Source organism: Pantherophis guttatus, chromosome 3 (assembly GCF_059756535.1).
Source record: "Pantherophis guttatus breed Tessera chromosome 3, ASM5975653v1, whole genome shotgun sequence".
NCBI classification, from domain to species: domain Eukaryota; kingdom Metazoa; phylum Chordata; class Lepidosauria; order Squamata; family Colubridae; genus Pantherophis; species Pantherophis guttatus.
In genome coordinates, this window is record NC_142065.1 from 204,753,900 (window position 1) to 204,771,841 (window position 17,942).

The window sequence follows — 17,942 nt, forward strand, 5'->3', positions numbered from 1 at the left end:
GGAAAGGAAAGGAAAGGAAAGGAAAGGAAAGGAAAGGAAAAAGATGTCCAGATTCAAAAACTCATCCCAGTTAAAAAAAAATCAGCTGATTTTGCATGCAACCTCTCTGCCTACATTTCTCCGTTTTAGCATTTTCCCTTTTGAACACAGCCAGTTTTATCTAATGATTGAGGTACTGGGCTAGAAACCAGGAGACCCTGAGATCCAGTCCTACATTTGGCATGAAAGCTGATTGGATGACATTAGGCCAATCACTAGGAGACTGTGAGTTGTAGTCCCACCTTAGGCATGAAAGCTGATTGGATGACTTTGGGCCAGGAACGGCTTGCCTCTAGAAGCTGTGGGTGCTCCAAGCAGTGTTTTAAAAAAGAGATTGGACGGCCATTTGTCAGAAACAGTATAGGCTTTCCTGCTTGACCAGGGGGTTGGACTAGAAGACCTCAGAGGTCCCTTCCAACTCTGTTATTCTTAGGAATGGAAGCCGGTGGGTGACTTTGTGCCAGTCGCTCTCTCTCAGCCCAACCCACCTCACGGGGTTGTTGTGGGAAAACAGGAGGAGGAAGGAGTATTCGGTATGTTCACCGCCTTCGGTTACTTGTAATAAACATGGGGAAAAAATCTTTATAAATAAATAAATGAGATAACACTAAACTCAACTGTAACTTCAACAGGCTTCTAGTAAAAAATGGGATCATGAGAAAGTAGAAGAAAATTCCAGCATGCTAAAGGAGAATTTCTAGCTGGCCACATATGGCTTTTAAAATGCTCTTTCAAATGAATAAGCAAAAAACAAACAAACAAACAAACAAAAAACCTGTACTGACAATTTCTTCACTGTCATTCATCAAAGATTTCCCAAAGGAAGAAGTTCTGATGGTATAAATGCTAATGAAAAAGCCTCCTGAGACTTGCTCCATCACATTGTGGGATTTGTGACATATTTTTCCGGCTGGAAAATAATATACGTACCCCATGATAATGCAGAAAAATGGGAGAACATGAAAAGCCAGAATATAAATCAATGGGGGATTTTAATATGCAATTGTCAAAAAAAATAAATAAAATCTCCAAAATCTTTGCAAAGGATTCTTAAAGAGTTCATGCCGATTTATCAAAATGGGCCTTCTGAAACTAATAGAGATGGATGCTAAATGAAATTTGTTTTGGAGGAGCGGGATGTTGCTCCAAAGAAGAAAATTCAGGCAGGGTTCCAGCCATTGATGAGGCTGCAAACCTGTCACTGCAGAGGCACTGCCTGAATTAATGAGGAAGACAAGGCAGATGGCAAAAACTTGAAGGAAGTTGGCTACCTGCCTCTTGGATGAGGAATCACATTTCAGAAGAAATTCAGAAAGAGGGAGGGAGGGAGAGGGACGGAGGAAGCAAGGAAGGAAGGAGGGAGGGGGGGAGGGAGGGGGACGGAGGCAGTGAGGAAACAAGGAAGGAAGATGAAAAGGGGAAGGAAGGAAAGGAAAGGAAAGGAAAGGAGGGAGGGAGGGAGGGAGGGAGGGGTTGCTGGGGGTTCACAAGGGTTCGGGAGAACCTTTAGCTAAGATTCTCTGCAGTTCGGAAAACCCCCAAATCCCATTCCTGGCTGGCCCCGCCCACCACACCCTCCAAGGAGTCCCCATGCGGTCCATTTTGGATGCAGGTATGTGCAAGGTGCGCGCGGAGGCTCGGGGAGGGTGAAAAACGGGCCTACTGGAACTTCGAGAAGGCAGGAAACAGGCCCGTTTACAGCCTCTAGAGGGCCTCTGGAGCCTAGGGAGGCTGTTTTCACCCTCTAGAGGCTCAAGGAAAGCCTCCGGAGCCCAGGGAGGGCAAAAACACCCACCAGCCATGGTATAGGAGGCCGACTAGGCCCCGCCCACCATGGTCACGCCCACCCAGCAACCGGACAGAGCACCCCTTGCTAAAATTTTTGAAGCCCACCCCTGAAGGGAGGGAGGGAGGGAGGGAGGGAGGAAGGAAGGAAGGAAGGAAAGAAGGAGAGGGAGGGAGGGGGGAAATCAAAGGAGAAGGGTATTCGTGCAAACAGGTCGAAGTTGAAACTGCACCTTAATATATCTGTTAAATCTTTGTTGTACCTTTGGCATGTTGATAACCAAATGTCCAGTAGTCTGAGATCTTTTAGCAATGCTGCTATCTGGTTTTACTTCTTCAGGTAGCACAAGTTGAAATGCCTTTAAAAAAAACACACACACCCCAACAAACATTAGCATTTGAGGTAGCTCAGACCAAAAGCACAACCATGAGCACTAACTCTATTACAAGGTTCTGTCAATAAAATCTTGCAAGTTGGAAAGTACTCCTGCCATTGTTTTATTTTATTTTTGTAAATTTTTACTCTCCTGAAAATCCCTTCTGAGATGCTTTCTCCATTCCCCCACCTCCTTTGAACTCAGATTTCATTTATCAGACCAGGCTTTCAGCTCTTCTTCCTGTCCCCTGAGGTCAGCTCCACAAACTATTATGATGAACTATGCTATTTGATGCAGAAGTCATTCAAAAACTTTTAGCTTTGTAAGGTTCATTTGGTGGGGTCATGACAATGCAACAGATCCCAGGCCAGATGGATGTTCTGTCCCCGTACCACACACGCACCCCCACAGACGGTCCAGAGTTAATAAGCCACACGACAAAACTCTTTGAAGATAAAGCTGGCAGCAACCCAGTGGCTAGCTGCCAATTCAGACTTTACTCACACAAAACAAAGATTAGACTGCAAGCATTCCGATAAAACAGGCAGAGTTTCAACAATACAAGGATTAATCCAAATGCAGTCCGATAAAGCAGGCAAAGTCCAGTAACGCAGAGATCATGAAGTATTTCCAGTTTTTGCTCGTCACAAACTGAACCGGCCACCACACCCACATATATACCCTGTGGGGTGTGGTCCAGTGACTCAGCTAATCTCTGGCATGCCTTCCCCTCTGCTGCGCATGCTTCTCCCTGCGCCTCTGCCGAGGGTCCAGCCAGCACTTATCTTCTTCGTCGCTGTCCACCTGTGGCTGCAGGGACGTGCTTGGCTCTGAGCCTATCGTTTGGCCTTCGGTGTCCTCCGGAGACATTGCCAGAGAGGAGGGTCCTGGAGAGGGAGGCCTTGCCAACTCCTCTCCCTCACTCTCAGAGTCTGTATCTGTCGATAGCCCAGGCTCAGGCAACGGAGCCACAACACTGGATGGACCCAGTTACAGCAGCAATCAGTTGTTGTTGTTGTTTAGTCAGGGAGTTATGTCCAACCAGTGGTGGGTTTCTACCGGTTTGGACCGGTTTGGGAGAACCATTAGCTCCGACGTTCAGCCACGAGCGAACCGGTTCTTCTCATTCTGTGAAGTGGGCCCACCCGCCTGTCCGCCCCTGCATTAAACTCACCTATATTTCTGCTTTGGAAGTCCAGCTGATCAGGGTGGCAGAGTGGATTGCCGCACCTCAGCTGTTTTCCTTGCTCTCAGCAATGCGGAAATTCAATTTTCTGCAAAGTGTGCACGCGCGTGCAGCGTGCATCTGGCGCGCATGCGAACAAAGCGAGAGCGTGAAGCACGTGCTCAGTGAACCGGTTGTTAAACCAGTAGGATTCCACCTCTTTGTCCAACTCTTCGCAACTCCATGGACCACAGCACGCCAAGCCCCTCCTGTCCTCTGCTGTCTCTTGGAGTTTCTCCAAATTCAGGTCCATTGCAATCATGACACTATCTAACCATCTCCTCCTCTTCCATCCCCTTCTCCTTTTGCCTTCTGTCTTTCCCAACATCAGGGTCTTTTCCAATAAGTCCTCTCTTCTCATTTAGTGGCCAAAGGGTTTGAGCTTCAGCTTCTGTCTTTCCAAAGAACAGTCAGGGTCGATTTCCTTTAGGATGAATTGATTGGATCTCCTTGCAGTCCAAGGAGAATTGCAGAATCGATGCTTTCAAATGATGGAGTTGGAGAAGACTCTTGAGTTTTCTCCAACACTGCAATTTGAAAGGATCAATTCTTCGGCACTCAGCCTTCCTTATGGCCACTTCTCACAGCCATATAATACTCCTGGGGAAACCATAGCCATTCTTGGAAGATCTGAAGGACCAGACTGAGGCAGAGTATTCTAGAGACAACCTACATAAGTGGTTGCTAACATTCCATATTAAGTTGATGGCATGTATCAATCGATCAACAGATGAAGAAAAAAAAAGTTTGTGGCCTAGATAAATAATTAATAATATGAATAACGTGATTTTAATCCAAAAGTATTTGTGGAATTACTACTCTCTAGTGATATATGTTCATGCTATTTTCATCAGGTGTTTTTCACCTTAAAGAATTTTAATTTACATTCTAATTAGAATATATGTGTGCTTGTGGGGAAGAGAAAGAGCTACATAAGTAAAATAAAATAGATTCACAACCACACTGACTAGTATTTCTTCTGTATGGTTACTGAATAGTGTAATGATTCTATTCTAAATGTTACAATGTTACAGGTGAAACTCGAAAAATTAGAATATCGTGCAAAAGTCCATTTATTTCAGTAATGCAACTTAAAAGGTGAAACTAATATATGAGCTAGACTCATTACAAGCAAAGCGAGATAGTTCAAGCCTTGATTTGTCATAATTTTGATGATTATGCCTTACAGCTCATGAAAACCCCAAATTCACAATCTCAGAAAATTAGAATATTACATGAAATCAATAAAACAAGGATTGTACATAGAACAATATCGGACCTCTGAAAAGTATAAGCATGCATATGTACTCAGTACTTGGTTTGGGCCCCTTTTGCATCAATTACTGCCTCAATGCGGCGTGGCATGGATGATATCAGCCTGTGGCACTGCTGAGGTGTTATGGAAGACCAGGATGCTTCAACAGCGGCCTTCAGCTCTTCTGCATTGTTCAGTCTCATGTCTCTCATCTTTCTCTTGGCAATGCCCCATGGATTCTCTATGGGGTTCAGGTCAGGCGAGTTTGCTGGCCAATCAAGCACAGTAATCCCATGGTCATTGAACCAGGTTTTGGTACTTTTGGCAGTGTGGGCAGGTGCCAAGTCCTGCTGGAAAATGAAGTCAGCATCCCCATAAAGCTTGTCTGCGGAAGGAAGCATGAAGTTCTCCAAAATCTCCTGGTAGACGGCTGCGTTGACCCTGGACTTAATGAAGCACAGTGGACCAACACCAGCAGATGACATGGCTCCCCAAATCGTGTGTTTTAGCCTCCAGTTCCCTAATCTTCTCTGCACTCTTTCTAGTGTCTCAATATCTTTTTTTAATATCATGGCGACCAAAACTGAATGCGGTATTCCAGGTATGGTCTTATTAAGGCTTTATAAAGCGGTACTCATACTTCACGTGATCTTGATTGTATCCCTCTGTTAATGCAGCCTAGGATTGCATCGGCATGATCGTCTCTCTGCCTCTTTCTTACAACCAAACAGGGGAAGCCAACATCACAAAGTGAAAACAAATCCAAATGAAATAGGTTTTGAAAAAAGAAAGATTCAAAGGAATAATGACAATTAATACGAACCTTTCCTTTGACCATTACCCGGACATAAGTGGGCTGCACGTCAACATCAAGGAAGGAGATGTCCAAATGTCTAAAAGAGAAAGGGAGAAGATAGTTTAGCTTAGCAGTTCTCTGTTCCCCACGTCCCAAAGTGTTTTTTCAAGAGGCAACTGGACTTTCTGGTTTTTTCTTTGAAGATGTTTTGCTTCTCATCCAAGACGCTTCTTCAGCTCTTCCCCACTATCCAGTCACAGCTGAAGAAGCTACTTGGATGAGAAGCAAAACGTCGTCAAAGAAAAACCAGAAAGTGCAGTGACCTCTTGAAAAAATAACCGTTGGGACAATCATGACCTGGATGACTAAGAATCTCCATAGATGTCTGTTCCCTGAGGTCCCATCAAAAGCAGTGATGTACAGCTACATAGTTCAAAACACTGTGTGTAACCTGCATCCAATACAACCTTTTATTTAATGCAAAATTACTATTTTTTTCTTCTTCTCTCCAGCTGTGAACAAAAAGCCAAATCAAAATCCACAGCCTCCCTTTAATAGTCTCAGAAAAAGAGACAATAAAACAAATCCTTCTGACCTGTAAACACCAAGATCCAAGATGAACCGGTTGTTTTCTTCGTCGTCTTCCAAGGAGAAAGGAAGCCTAGAAATAAGAGAAGCAAGATCTGGGCATGACAGACCAGACTGGATGAAGGGCAGGGTCAAAACTTCAATTAGTTGTGGTTTTGTATGCAAGATGGGATGATCTAGCACCGTGATGACGAACCTATGGCATGCGTGCCAGGAGTGGCACGCAGAGCCATATCTCTCTGGGCATGCAAGCCATTGCCCATTGCTCTTCCAGGTTCTGGCGCGCCGGCCAGCTGGTTTTCACACGCGCATGCCTACTGGGCAACCGTTCTTCCGGTTTCTGGCGTGCACATGCACACCGGCCAGCTGGTCTTCATACGCGCATAAGTGGCAGAAACCAGAAGACGAGGTGGCGGGTGCACATGCACATGCCAGAAACCAGAAGAGCAGCCGCGCAGTGCATGCATGCGTGCCGGGTGGCTGCTCTTCCGGTTTCCGGCACACGTGTGCATGCGTGCACACTCCCGTTTTGGCACTCGGTGCCAAAAAGGTTTGTCAGCACTGATCTAGCAGTTAGCAAGTTACACATCCTTCCCCAAATTGCAAAATCTAAAAAACTGCTAATGTTATAAAATCCAGGGCTGTTTTTAAGTTGAAACATGATGTGATGTGTGACATACGTTCCATATAATTCAAAGCTACACATTTGTGCTGAAAGAGAGACATCTACTGGCAAAAAAAAAAACCTTAATTAAGTGAACTAATCTATATATTGCTATCCATGCATATTATTATTCTCTGTCTCTCTCATTATGCAAATAATACATAATGTTTTGGGAGATTTCTTTTAATTATTCAACCCTGCACTAAATCTGAGCTGTTCTAGTTCTAGATAAGAGCCCTATTGTCCTGCATCACCAACTACTAAGGGATGAAATTTAAAGTTGCTATTTATAAAACTTGATCCCGTCTGACAGCTATTGTTATCCATTTGAATTTTCAGAATGTACTGTACTCATTTAATTTCTTATGTGGTTAAACTATGACCCTCAGGTGGGCAAACATCAATATGAATAAAAAACAACAGTACCTAGGTAAATTTCAAAGATATCTGAGACATATATATATATATATATATATATATATATATATATATATATATACTGTATAAAATATAAATTACTCAGAAAAATACTTTGGTATAACGAATAATGCATTTTTCTCTCACACCAATTTTCCCTTATTTTTCACTTATTTGGTTGGTGGGTTTCCTCTTGTTGCTACGATGTTTTAAAATTGATTTACTGTATCTGTTTATTTGTAAGTTGGGAGAAGCCCCTGTTTCAAATTAGAGCCTTGGTAGTACAGTGGTTTAAAGCACCCTGTTATTAACACAGCTGCCTGCAATTTCTGCAGGTTTGAATCTTACCAGGCTCAAGGTCGACTCAGCCTTCCATCCTTTCTAAGGTAGGTAAATTGAGGACCCAGTTTGTGGGGGCAATAAGCTGACTTTGTATAAATATACAAAAGGATGAAGGCTATTGCTTAACGCATTGTAAGCCGCCCTGAGTCTCCGGAGAAGGGCAGCATATAAATCAAATTAAAAAAAAAAAAAAAATCAGGATAGTCTTTGCAGCTCCTTGGAAGCCTTGGAAACAGCGAAATGAAAAGAGAGCTTGGTGCTTCACCCCATAATCTGTCCTCGGTACAAATCCATTCGCAGTTTCAGTCTCACATTCATTCCATTCAGTCTCACACTGCCAGTGACATTTTCACCAGTATCTCTTTGAGCCTCTGGAGGGTACAGGAGGCTGAACTGAGGCCTTGGACCTCTCAAAAGGTGCTCCTCCCTGTATTAACAAAAGATAACCCTACTGGCAACTCCAATTATTGGAGCTCTGCAGAGCTTCCCTCGGCTGTGTTTTCAGTTTTCACAACTGTAATTCGCATCTGTCAACATCAAGTTCTGAGCCATTACATTACAGCTCTATTTTGTGCAACTGTCAGTATATTGTTTTTTTTTTCTCCAGCAAAATGAGGAATGGTTGATAAAATGCTCAGTTCCCCAAGATATCCTGCAGATAAGACAGCAATGTCTCTTTCCTGTCGCTCTTCTTCGTTCCCATGTCGAGAAGTTGTCATCCTTTCCTTTGCAAGACTGAAGTGGCAGTAAAATTAAGTGTTAGATTTTCATGCCAGGCAGCAACTCGAATTCAAAAGGTGACGTGTTGTTTCCAAGGGCACACGGATGTACACATGACACTTGCCGGAAACACCTTACCGTGTCTTTTTCCTTCCTTTGCAATAGCTTCCCTTGGCTGTCACATAACTACAGGAAAAAGTCCCGAAGGTCCTTTTTTCAAGAGGCAACTGGACTTTTCTTGTTTTTTTCTTTGAAGACCTTTCACCTCTCATTCAAGAAGCCTCTTCAGCTCCGACAGGACAGTGGGGGAACAGAAGGATCCATATTCTTTGCAGACAGCTGGTCATTTGCATCCTCCTAGAGCAGGGGTGTCAAACTCAAGGCCTGTAGGCCGCATCCGGCCTGCAGGATGCTTAGATCTCGCCCGTGGGGCCACCCTGGAAACAGCAAAGGACTGGCATGTGGTGCCTCTGCCAGCGAAAATGGAGTTCAGGGAGGCTGCACGTCCCCCCCCCCCCCGAGCTCTGTTTTTGGCCGCAACACAAGTGATGCTGAGCTGGCCATGCCCATCCTGGCCACGCCATCCACCCCACCCCACCCGAGGTCAAACCCAACCCTGATGCGTCCCTCAATGTAATCGAGTTTGACAACCCTGTCCTAGAGGGTCGCCGAAGTACCTGGAAGCCCATCCATGTCCCCAGGGTCACCCAAGCAGCGCTCCCGGCCCCTGCAGTCCGCAATATTCCTCTCTGGAAATCCATTCCTGTTCCCACATCACTCAAAGGGCGCTCATCCCAAACTGTACAGCTAAAAGTCTGTAGAGGCTCTCAAGTCATCCAGGTCATGGTTGTCCAGCTGTCTGCAAGGAATATGGATCCTTCCATTCCCCCCACTGTCCTTTCGGAGCTGAAGAAGCTTCTTGGATGAGAAGCGAAATGTTTTCAAAAGAAAAAACAAGACAGTCCAGTTGCCTCCTGAAAAAAGCACCTTTGGGACAACCACGATCTGGATGACTGAGAGTCTCTACAGGAAAAAGCAACATCTGCTTTAAGGCCCTCCCGCCTGACCCTATGGGTGCATCTATCAGGTTATCTGAGGTGCTGTCTTGCTGCAGTGGGATAGGCCCACCGCACTCACACCGGCAGAAGAGGCCTTCTCTGGACGCCGTCGGTCAAAGAATTTCAGCCAGGGGTGGGATTCAGCCGGTTCGGACCGGTTCGGGTGAATCAGATGCTAATTTTACATCTGGTTTGCCGAACCGGTAGTTGCAAGGACTGGCTGGCACCGTCCCGCCCACCCCCCCCACCCCTCCCAGGAGTGTCCACGTGGCCAATTTTGGATGCCAGTTAAGTGCAGAACTCGCGTGGAGGCTCTGGGAGGGTAAAACACGGGCCTTCCAGAAGTTCCGGAAGTCTGGAAATGGGTCCGTTTTCACCCTCCTGGAGACTCAAGGAAAGCCTCTGGAGCTTGGGGGAGGGTGAAAATGCCCCCCCCCAGTGGTGCAGGACGCCGAGTAGGCCATGCCCACCATGGACGCGCCCACCCAGCAACCGGGCAAAGAACTGGTTGGTAAAATTTTTGAATCCCACCCGATTTCAGCTAACGGGATCAAGAAGAGCCTTCTAAGCTGTGGTCCCTGCACTCTGGAATATTATCCTTCTGGATATGAGGTTGGCTCCCACATTCCTGGCTTTTCAGAAGAGCCTTAAAACCTGGCTCCACAGATTGGCCTGGGGTCCTCGATGGGGTTGCACTATGGTGGAGGTGGTTGATTGAGTGAGAGGCAAAAGTCCATCCCCATAATGTCCACGCTCTCGGTTTTAACCTTTCATTTAACCGTTTTTAATTTTAATGCTTTTAATGTTATGGTTTATAGAGGGTGTGATGGCCTAGTTCAATCCTAGGTAGTGGCAGTTATTTCTCTCCTAGGGTATAAAGAGAAAAATATCTGCTGCGAACTCCGCATAGGCATCAGGAAAGGCATCCGGCCAGTAAACGCTCAGCTCCATCCCCCCTCAACTCTACCCCGAATTAAGGGATTTATAGGGCTGTAAAATGGGAAATATCTATGGTTTTATACTATTGTACAGAGTCACTCAAGAGAGTTGGTAAATAAATATAATAAATAAGAAAATAAATACAACTACATGTGATGTGGATCACTTTTTGCCCTTTGAATCCAATTACTTTGCAGGCTTTTTATTTTTAATAATTAATCTGGACTACATGGAGAATAGAATGGAGGGGAACAGCATATACTGTATTTTTCAGAGTATAAGACGCACCTTTTTCCCCCCTAAAAGGGGGTGAAAATTTAGGTGCGTCTTATACACCGAATGTAGCCCCGCCCACTCACTGGCCTCCACCTTTTGGCCTCTGCCTTGCAGCAGTTACCTCCTTGCAAGCAAACAGCAAGAAAAAACAACTCCTTTCAGCTGCAGCACAGCCTAATTAGCACAAGTTGATTGGATCGGCCTCCCGACTCTCAGCTGATTTGCTCTCAGCTGTTTGGGGCAGGGCTCTGCTGCTTGCTGCAAAGAGGTAAATTGCCGGAGCAGATTTTTTTTTCCTTGTGCTAATCAAGTTATGCTGAAAACGAAAATGAAAGTAAAGCAGGCTGTTTGCTGTTTGCTGCAACGAGGCAAAATTGCTCAGAGGCAGAGGGAGATTTCTTTTTCTTCTTTTCTTCACCAAAAAAGGTAGGTGCATCTTATACTCCGGTGCATCTTATACTCTGAAAAATACGGTATCTAATTTTACTTTTTAGGGAACAGAGAAGCATATGTGTGGAGTTCAGTAGCACCTAGGGCTGAGAAATAGTCACGGGAGTGGTCAAGGACATCACAGGTAGGTCCTCAAAGTCCTCCCTCTTGAACCGGTGTGCATACTTGTCACACATATACAGAAGTGTTAAGGCTTTGGTCAGATATCTTGATTTTTTTTTACCTCTGTTCTCCCGGGGCAGACTCTGAAACTAAGGTCCAGTATCTAAACTTGGGGAGGGAACTAGAAAAACTGTTATATTTTGTTCCTCATTTAGCCTATGAAAGGAAATGGGTTGCCCAGCCTTTATGTTAACAATTTGAATGCTCAAAATGGTTCATGAATTATATCTTTTTTTTTACATACTTGGCTTCGTTTACATTCAAAACTCTTCCTTCTGGCGTGATCAAAGTCCGCAGAGGTTTCTCTTTGTTTCCTTGTTCTCTGTTTAAAAAAAAAAAAGCAAAAAATGAAAGTGTTTTTAAAAAATATATATTTTGAGTTCTTATCCTTTCTGCAACTTAGCAAAAAGACAGCAGCAAAAAGATGACAAAGCCTTCATTTAACTCTTGATAAGACGCACAAAAAACATCCCATTTGGTTTAATGTCTTGAGAGAATGCTGATGCGATGCCTTATTTGAAGGAAGCAAATCAAGTATAATCAAGACGATGATGATGGCTCCTTCAGCTTGTTTGATCCTTGGGTACCAAATTCCTATCTGAAAAGAGATGTTTTCTCATCTCTTGCCACACCTCTCTACTGCTTGCTACTTTAAAGGTGTAGTTTTAATTCATTTCTAAAATAGTCAGCCTGTTTGGGATCTTGTTTTTACAATATTCGGGTTATTCTGATACACATAATAACATATCAACAAAACTTGCTTTAAGGATGCTATTGTTACAGAGGCTTCCTGGTTGATTCTAATGTTACTGGACAACTGGGAAAAAAATGATTTCCACAAATTTCTGCGATGTGGGATCCATTTTGATCTTTAATCAAAATCAGTTTAATACTGATGTGATTGAAGTCTGGTCCATAACAGAATTGAAGCTAAAATAAGGCTTAGTAGTTTATGTGAATCAAGTCAACTGCAGTGTATTCACTAAACCATAACTGAACAACTTAGCACAAACTGCAGATGCAGCCCTTAACATCTTAGGGGAAAATGGCAGCCATTTCAGAAAAGATTTTAAAGATAAGGCTTCAGGTGATGTGACTTTGCAGCAGTTCACAATGGCCCTGCCTCTCATGAAATAAATATTAAAATAAGACATTGGATACAATCTATCATGTATGTCTGTTTGTCTATCTATATCTGTGTGTCTCTGTCTATCTATCTCTATATCTCTATTATCTCTCGATCTCTCAATCTATCTTTGAGCCATAGTGGCGCAGTGGCTAAACGCCATACTGCAAGCTAGTTCTGCTGACTGCCAGCTGCCCAGAGTTCAGCAGTTCGATCCTGACCGGCTCAAGGTGACTCAGCCTTCCCTCCTTCCAAGGTCGATAAAATGAGGACCCAGAATGTTGGGGCCATATGCTGACTGTGTAAAACTGCTTAGAGAGCGCTATAAAACACGGTGAAGCTGTATATGTCTAAGTGCTATTGCCATCTCTCGCTCTCGCTCTATCTATCTATCCATCTCATATATAAAAATTATGCATACCTATTTTCTCTTTCTTTCCTTTTCTCCTCGAGATACTGGTGAATCTCTAACCTGGCCTCTGGAGTATGAGGCACCGGTTCATCCCAAAACTCTCTGTCTTCATCGTCATCCTGAAGTATTAATTTATGAAATTCTGCATCTCCTTCTTCACAATTTCGGTGGTTCTTTGCTCCTTCTACGGAGTAGTAGCTGGAATATAATGTGCAAAAGAAAATCTTGGGGCATTTGATTGATTTATCCACTTCAAATCCTGCTCTCCAGCCACTAGTATCTAGACTGGTTGGAGAACAGCCCTACCAGTTCCATGTGAACGAATGAGGAATTAAATCTGTTGCAAAGCAAAGCATTGATTCCCACAGCATCACTTTTATGAATCTTTTGTGACCCTTTGAGAGCTGTATGCAACGACATTTCATTTTAATGCTGTTCTGACCTCGGCTTCCTTAGAAAATATACAGCACAATCATAGTCCAGGCAAACCTCTTTAATTCATACGGTTGTGAATTATTGTCATTCCCAGTCCGAAAGGCTTCTCAAACTGTCTTTCAGGGGAGTGTTTATAAACACCCACCTTATTTCCCTTGGAATGCTGCCAGAGAACTAATTGCCACATGCAGGGCAAGCCCAAACTTAGCACAGAGTCAAACAGAATTTTCCCAAAGCTTTTACCGACCAGATGAACTAACTGCTTCCTGCAAAAGCTCATGTCCCATTCGCTCCTCTTTAATGTCTTATGGGAGGGGCCAATCATCTCTAAGCCTTACTCCCAAGTCGACCCTGTTTCCTTAATTGTTCCTGTCTCCTGGCAGCTCTGTGCATGCACACACTGGGAACAGGCTCCCGCTGTTCTTCTGCCTCACAGATGTCAGACTCCAGAGGCAGCAAAGAACTACCAGATGGCCTTGGTCCCCTCTCTGCCTCCAACTCAGAGCCCTCGTCCAAGCCTTCCCCAGACTCGAGGACTAGCCCACGTTCCTCCTCAACCTCCTCACTGTCTGAATCTGTTGCCAGCTCTGCTGGCCGCTAGCGGGCCACAACAAATGTATGCCAATCCATGTACATTCAAAGTATTAATAAAGTTATTCTAAGTTCTATTTGTAAGAATGACTCTGGACTCTACAAGGAATGTTCTTATAAAATAAAACAAAGCATCTCAATGCTTCGTTTGGAAGTGTGCCTCCTTGCCCAGAAACTATGGAGAAGGGAGACAAAGTTGAGCTAAAGCAAAAGACAGCATTGTCTTCCATTCAACTGTGGTATATTACTTTTTTCTGATGGCTCACATCACTCCATATCAGCTATTCTGACAGAGGGGTTGCATCCTACTTCCAAAATTCCAAATTATCTCCCAAGTGCAAAGAAATAAATAATGATAGGTAGCAATAAAAATGTAACAAAGTTCCATATAATTAAGTTTGTTGGGATTAGCCCATCTTTTTGTCCAATGAATCTCCAGGCTATCTACAAGAAAGAGTTTATTATAATGTTCAAAATTAAAATAAAATAATAAAATAAAATAAATAAACCTAATCTTAAAGGCACAGTCTAGAAGTTCTGGATTTGCATCAGCCAGGCAATCTTTCTCTTACGTTCCATCACACTGAGATCTAATTTCTAGCTGAATTCCTGGGATTTAAAGGAGAATAGCAGATACGCTAGCATTTATGCATCAATCTCTTTTGGTCTGAATTCCCATCAACTAAGGAATGCTGATTGGGAGATGCCTAGGAGATGTGTCTATTCTACCACAGCATCCATTGTTTTCCCTCTGAAGATCAAGTGTGTGGCAGCAGCCAAAAAAGCCAATGCAATCCTAAATTGCATTAACAGAGGGATACAATCAAAGAGAGGATGGGGTCAACCTATTTTCCAAAGCACTTGAAGGCCAGACAAGGAATAATGGATGGAAACTGATCAAGGAGAGATTCAACCTGGAAATAAAAGAGAAATTTTCTGACAGTGAGAACAATCAACCAATGGGACAGCTTGCCTTCAGAAGTTGTGGGAGGTTCATCACTGGAAGCTTTCAAGAAGAGACTGGACTGCCATCTGTCAGAAATGGTGTAGGGTCTCTTGCTTGGGCAGGGGGTTGGACTAGATGACCTACAAGGTCCCTTCCAACTCTATTAATCTGTTAAATCTGTTAAAATGGTCCCAACCCTGTTGACTTTTTCTAAGTCCTTCAATATCAGATTCTGTGCCCATATTTGGCACCCTGAGCACGTGCAGAGATCTATTTCATGGATAATTTAGTGTTTGTGATAGGTGATTTACTTTCCATTGCTAAGTATTTTAATTTTTCTATTTATTTTTAATTTTGTTCACCGCTCAAAGTCACTTGGTGAGATGAATGGCTGCACAAATTAACTAACTGAAAATTGAATAAATAAAATCCCATTCCTATATATTCAGTTTTCTCTGCCCCAAATGAACTATAGAAGTACCTACGTGGGTGTTTTAATATCTGTGCATAATTGTTGGTCAAACCCCAAATGCTGTCTTTTCTTCTTCTCCTTCCTTTCCTTCTGCTTTTCTTGCATCCGTCTTTCTGCCTCTCTTTTTTCTTCTTCTCTTTTCAGGAGATAGGTTTGCTCCTGCTCGTGGATTTTTCTTTCCAGCTCAGGATAGTTCTGTAAAGCCCGAATCCTTTCTGACCGTGTTATCTCTTTGCAATCCAAAAACTTTCAAAACGAGGGGGAAGGGGAGGAGAAAATGATATTTCAATGCACCAAGCAAGAAATCTATCCCTCTTTGTTTTTATGAAATTATTCCTTTTATTAAATTTAAATGATTACATTGAATAAATTCCAATTTCCTCTAGTTCCAATTATCATAAAATCAAGTGTATTGCAGTAGACGGACGACTTTTAAAAAGAAATATTATGGGATAAAAGGGCCAATGGTGGGAAGGACGGTGTCATATCGTCACCGCTACCGGCTCGGGAGAACCGGGCCGAACTGGGAGGAACCCACCACTGGACTACGTGTATAATCCTACCGTCAATTAATCCTTTAATTCAAAAGTTGTCCGACCCACATGACCTTCTGCATATACCAACTGCCTCTATCATTAGGAACGTTTCTGGTTGGTAAGATCTGCAGGAGAAGAGCGATGGGTTTGTAGGCATGACAAGGTCTCCTGCCTTGTTCTACCTGGGCAACTTTAAGACTCGTGGACTTCAACTCCCAGAATTCCCCAGACAATGCAATCCTGTATGTATCACTATTGCCATAAATCTCTTTAAAGTCAGTGGTGCCCTTTTGTCGTGGCGTGCCGAAAGCGTGTGCACGGCGCATGACACCTGCCACAACCCCCACACATACGTGTGTGACCCCCATGCTGCCCCACACTCATGCACATGTGCTCCCTATGTGCTCCCCGCGCATGCACGCGCACCTCCCATGTGCCTCCGCCCCCTCGCAATGCACGCACAATTCCCCCATGCTCCATCCGCCCCACACGAGTGTGCAACCCTCCCGCATGTGCCTTACCCTCCCACATGCATGGGTGACCCCCACCCATGCATGCATGTGCATCTCTCGCATGCACCCCCACACACATACATGTGCATCTCCCGCATGCACCCCCATACATGTGCAACTCCTGCATACGCCCCACACACATGCACGTGCATCTCCTGCATGTGCCCTACCCCCCCCCCCCGTGTGCAGCAGAGACCTGAAAACCAGCTGGCCAGTGGGAGGCGCACACGCATGTACAGTGGAGCTGAGCTGAGGCGACGGCTCACATGCCTGCAGAGAGGGCTCTGTGTGCCACCTGTGGCACGCATGCCATAGGTTCGCCATCATGGCTTTAAGTAATATATAATGAATTCCCTAACAACAGCCCAGTACGTTTTTCTTAATCGATGTTACCTTCCTGATTTTACTACTTTTTCTAAGGTACTTGTCTATATTTTTGCATAAGTGTGTTAACCCAAAGATGCTTTTTCAAGAGGCAACTGGACTTCCTGGTTTTTCTTTGAAGATGTTTCGCTTCTCATCCAAGAAGCTTCTTCAGCTCATGGCACAACATAGAAACTGAGCAATGTGATATAGGCAGTACAATGCATGAGCCCTGTGCAGATCTGTACACTGGGGAAGCAAAACAACCACTTCATAAACACATGGCACAACACAGGAGAGCAAACTCCTCAAGACAAGATTCAGCAGTCCATCTCCATTTAAAAGACAAAGGCCACTCTTTTCAAGACAGCAAAGTCCACATTTTGGACAGAGAGGACCGCTGGTTTGAAAGAGGGGTCAAAGAGGCCATCTAGGTCAAAATTGAATAGCCCTCTCTCAACAGAGGGGGGGGGATACGACATCATCTATCTCCAGTCTACAACACAGTCCTTTCAACAGTTCCAAGAAGGCTCCACACCAGTTTGCCACACACTCAGGTGACCCTGAGGACACAGATAAACCTCCAGGTGACCTTAAGGATCCACTAACAGAATGCAAATGTCCAGCTGTCTGCAAAGAGTATAAATCCTTCCATTCCCCACCATCCAGTCAGAGCTGAAGAAGCTTCTTGGACAAAAAGCGAAATGTCTTCAGAGAAAAACCAGGAAGTCCCAGTTGCCTCTTGAAAAAGTACCTTTGGGACAACCATGACCTGGATGACTGAGAATCTCCATAGACATAAGTGTGTTAAATTAGAGATTTCTCCCCTTGAACCAAAGGGGGCTATTGTTAATTAAATGTTATTTTAATCTAATAGATGTACTCTGAGTTGTTGTAGGGTAGCAGCCACGAACTGCCTATAGCCTTCAAAATCAGTGCATGGATTTCCTACGAGGAAGAGCTCTTCAAGATGTATATTATTTTTTAGTATTTTGACACTAGATAACTCTCCAATGAAATTTGCTGTCAGATCCAACTTCTGCAGGTCTTCACAACCTGTTTGAAAATGAAAAAGGACTTTTAAAATAGAACGATCAACTCTACACTGAATTAACAAACATTTTTATCTATCTATTATTTATTATTTTAAGTCATCAGACTGACCCCCTTCCTCATTCATCCTTTTTATGAAAGTAAATATCAGATGCTAAAGGGATAATCAACATTATTTTAAAAATGATTAAAATTTGTTTCTCAAGTCATAAAACATTTTCTCATAAAGCAGGAGATGTAAATGTTTAAACATTTATACTCTAAGTGCAAAATCAGGAAAGTGATTTATAACTTTAAGATTTCAAGACAATAACCATCAATCATATTTGTTATTATTATTGTACTGCAGTGTATTATTATATTTTATTAGGTTTTATATATATATGTAAATATATATTTTACA

General features: G+C 43.6%; 1 protein-coding gene across 8 annotated transcripts in view; it reads right to left on the reverse strand.

Moving 5' to 3' along the window:
• DNAAF11 (dynein axonemal assembly factor 11) overlaps positions 1 to 17,942 on the reverse strand; it is a 57,284-nt gene that overhangs the window by 33,267 nt on the left and 6,075 nt on the right. For 7 of the 8 annotated variants that reach the window (XR_015733446.1, XR_015733445.1, XR_009620126.2 and 4 more), the window contains exons 4-10: positions 17,370 to 17,542; positions 15,089 to 15,321; positions 12,641 to 12,829; positions 11,338 to 11,415; positions 6,073 to 6,138; positions 5,505 to 5,574; positions 2,088 to 2,183 (exon numbers count right to left, since the gene is read on the reverse strand). Coding sequence is in view for 5 of the 8 variants with exons in the window: in XM_087890899.1 (XP_087747025.1) it covers positions 2,088 to 2,183; positions 5,505 to 5,574; positions 6,073 to 6,138; positions 11,338 to 11,415; positions 12,641 to 12,829; positions 15,089 to 15,321; positions 17,370 to 17,542 (905 nt within the window). In the remaining 3 variants the exon portion in view is untranslated. Of the gene's footprint in view, positions 1 to 2,087; positions 2,184 to 5,291; positions 5,398 to 5,504; positions 5,575 to 6,072; positions 6,139 to 11,337; positions 11,416 to 12,640; positions 12,830 to 15,088; positions 15,322 to 17,369; positions 17,543 to 17,942 lie in introns of those variants that run through there. The other variant, XM_060681829.2, reaches the window with a different exon arrangement.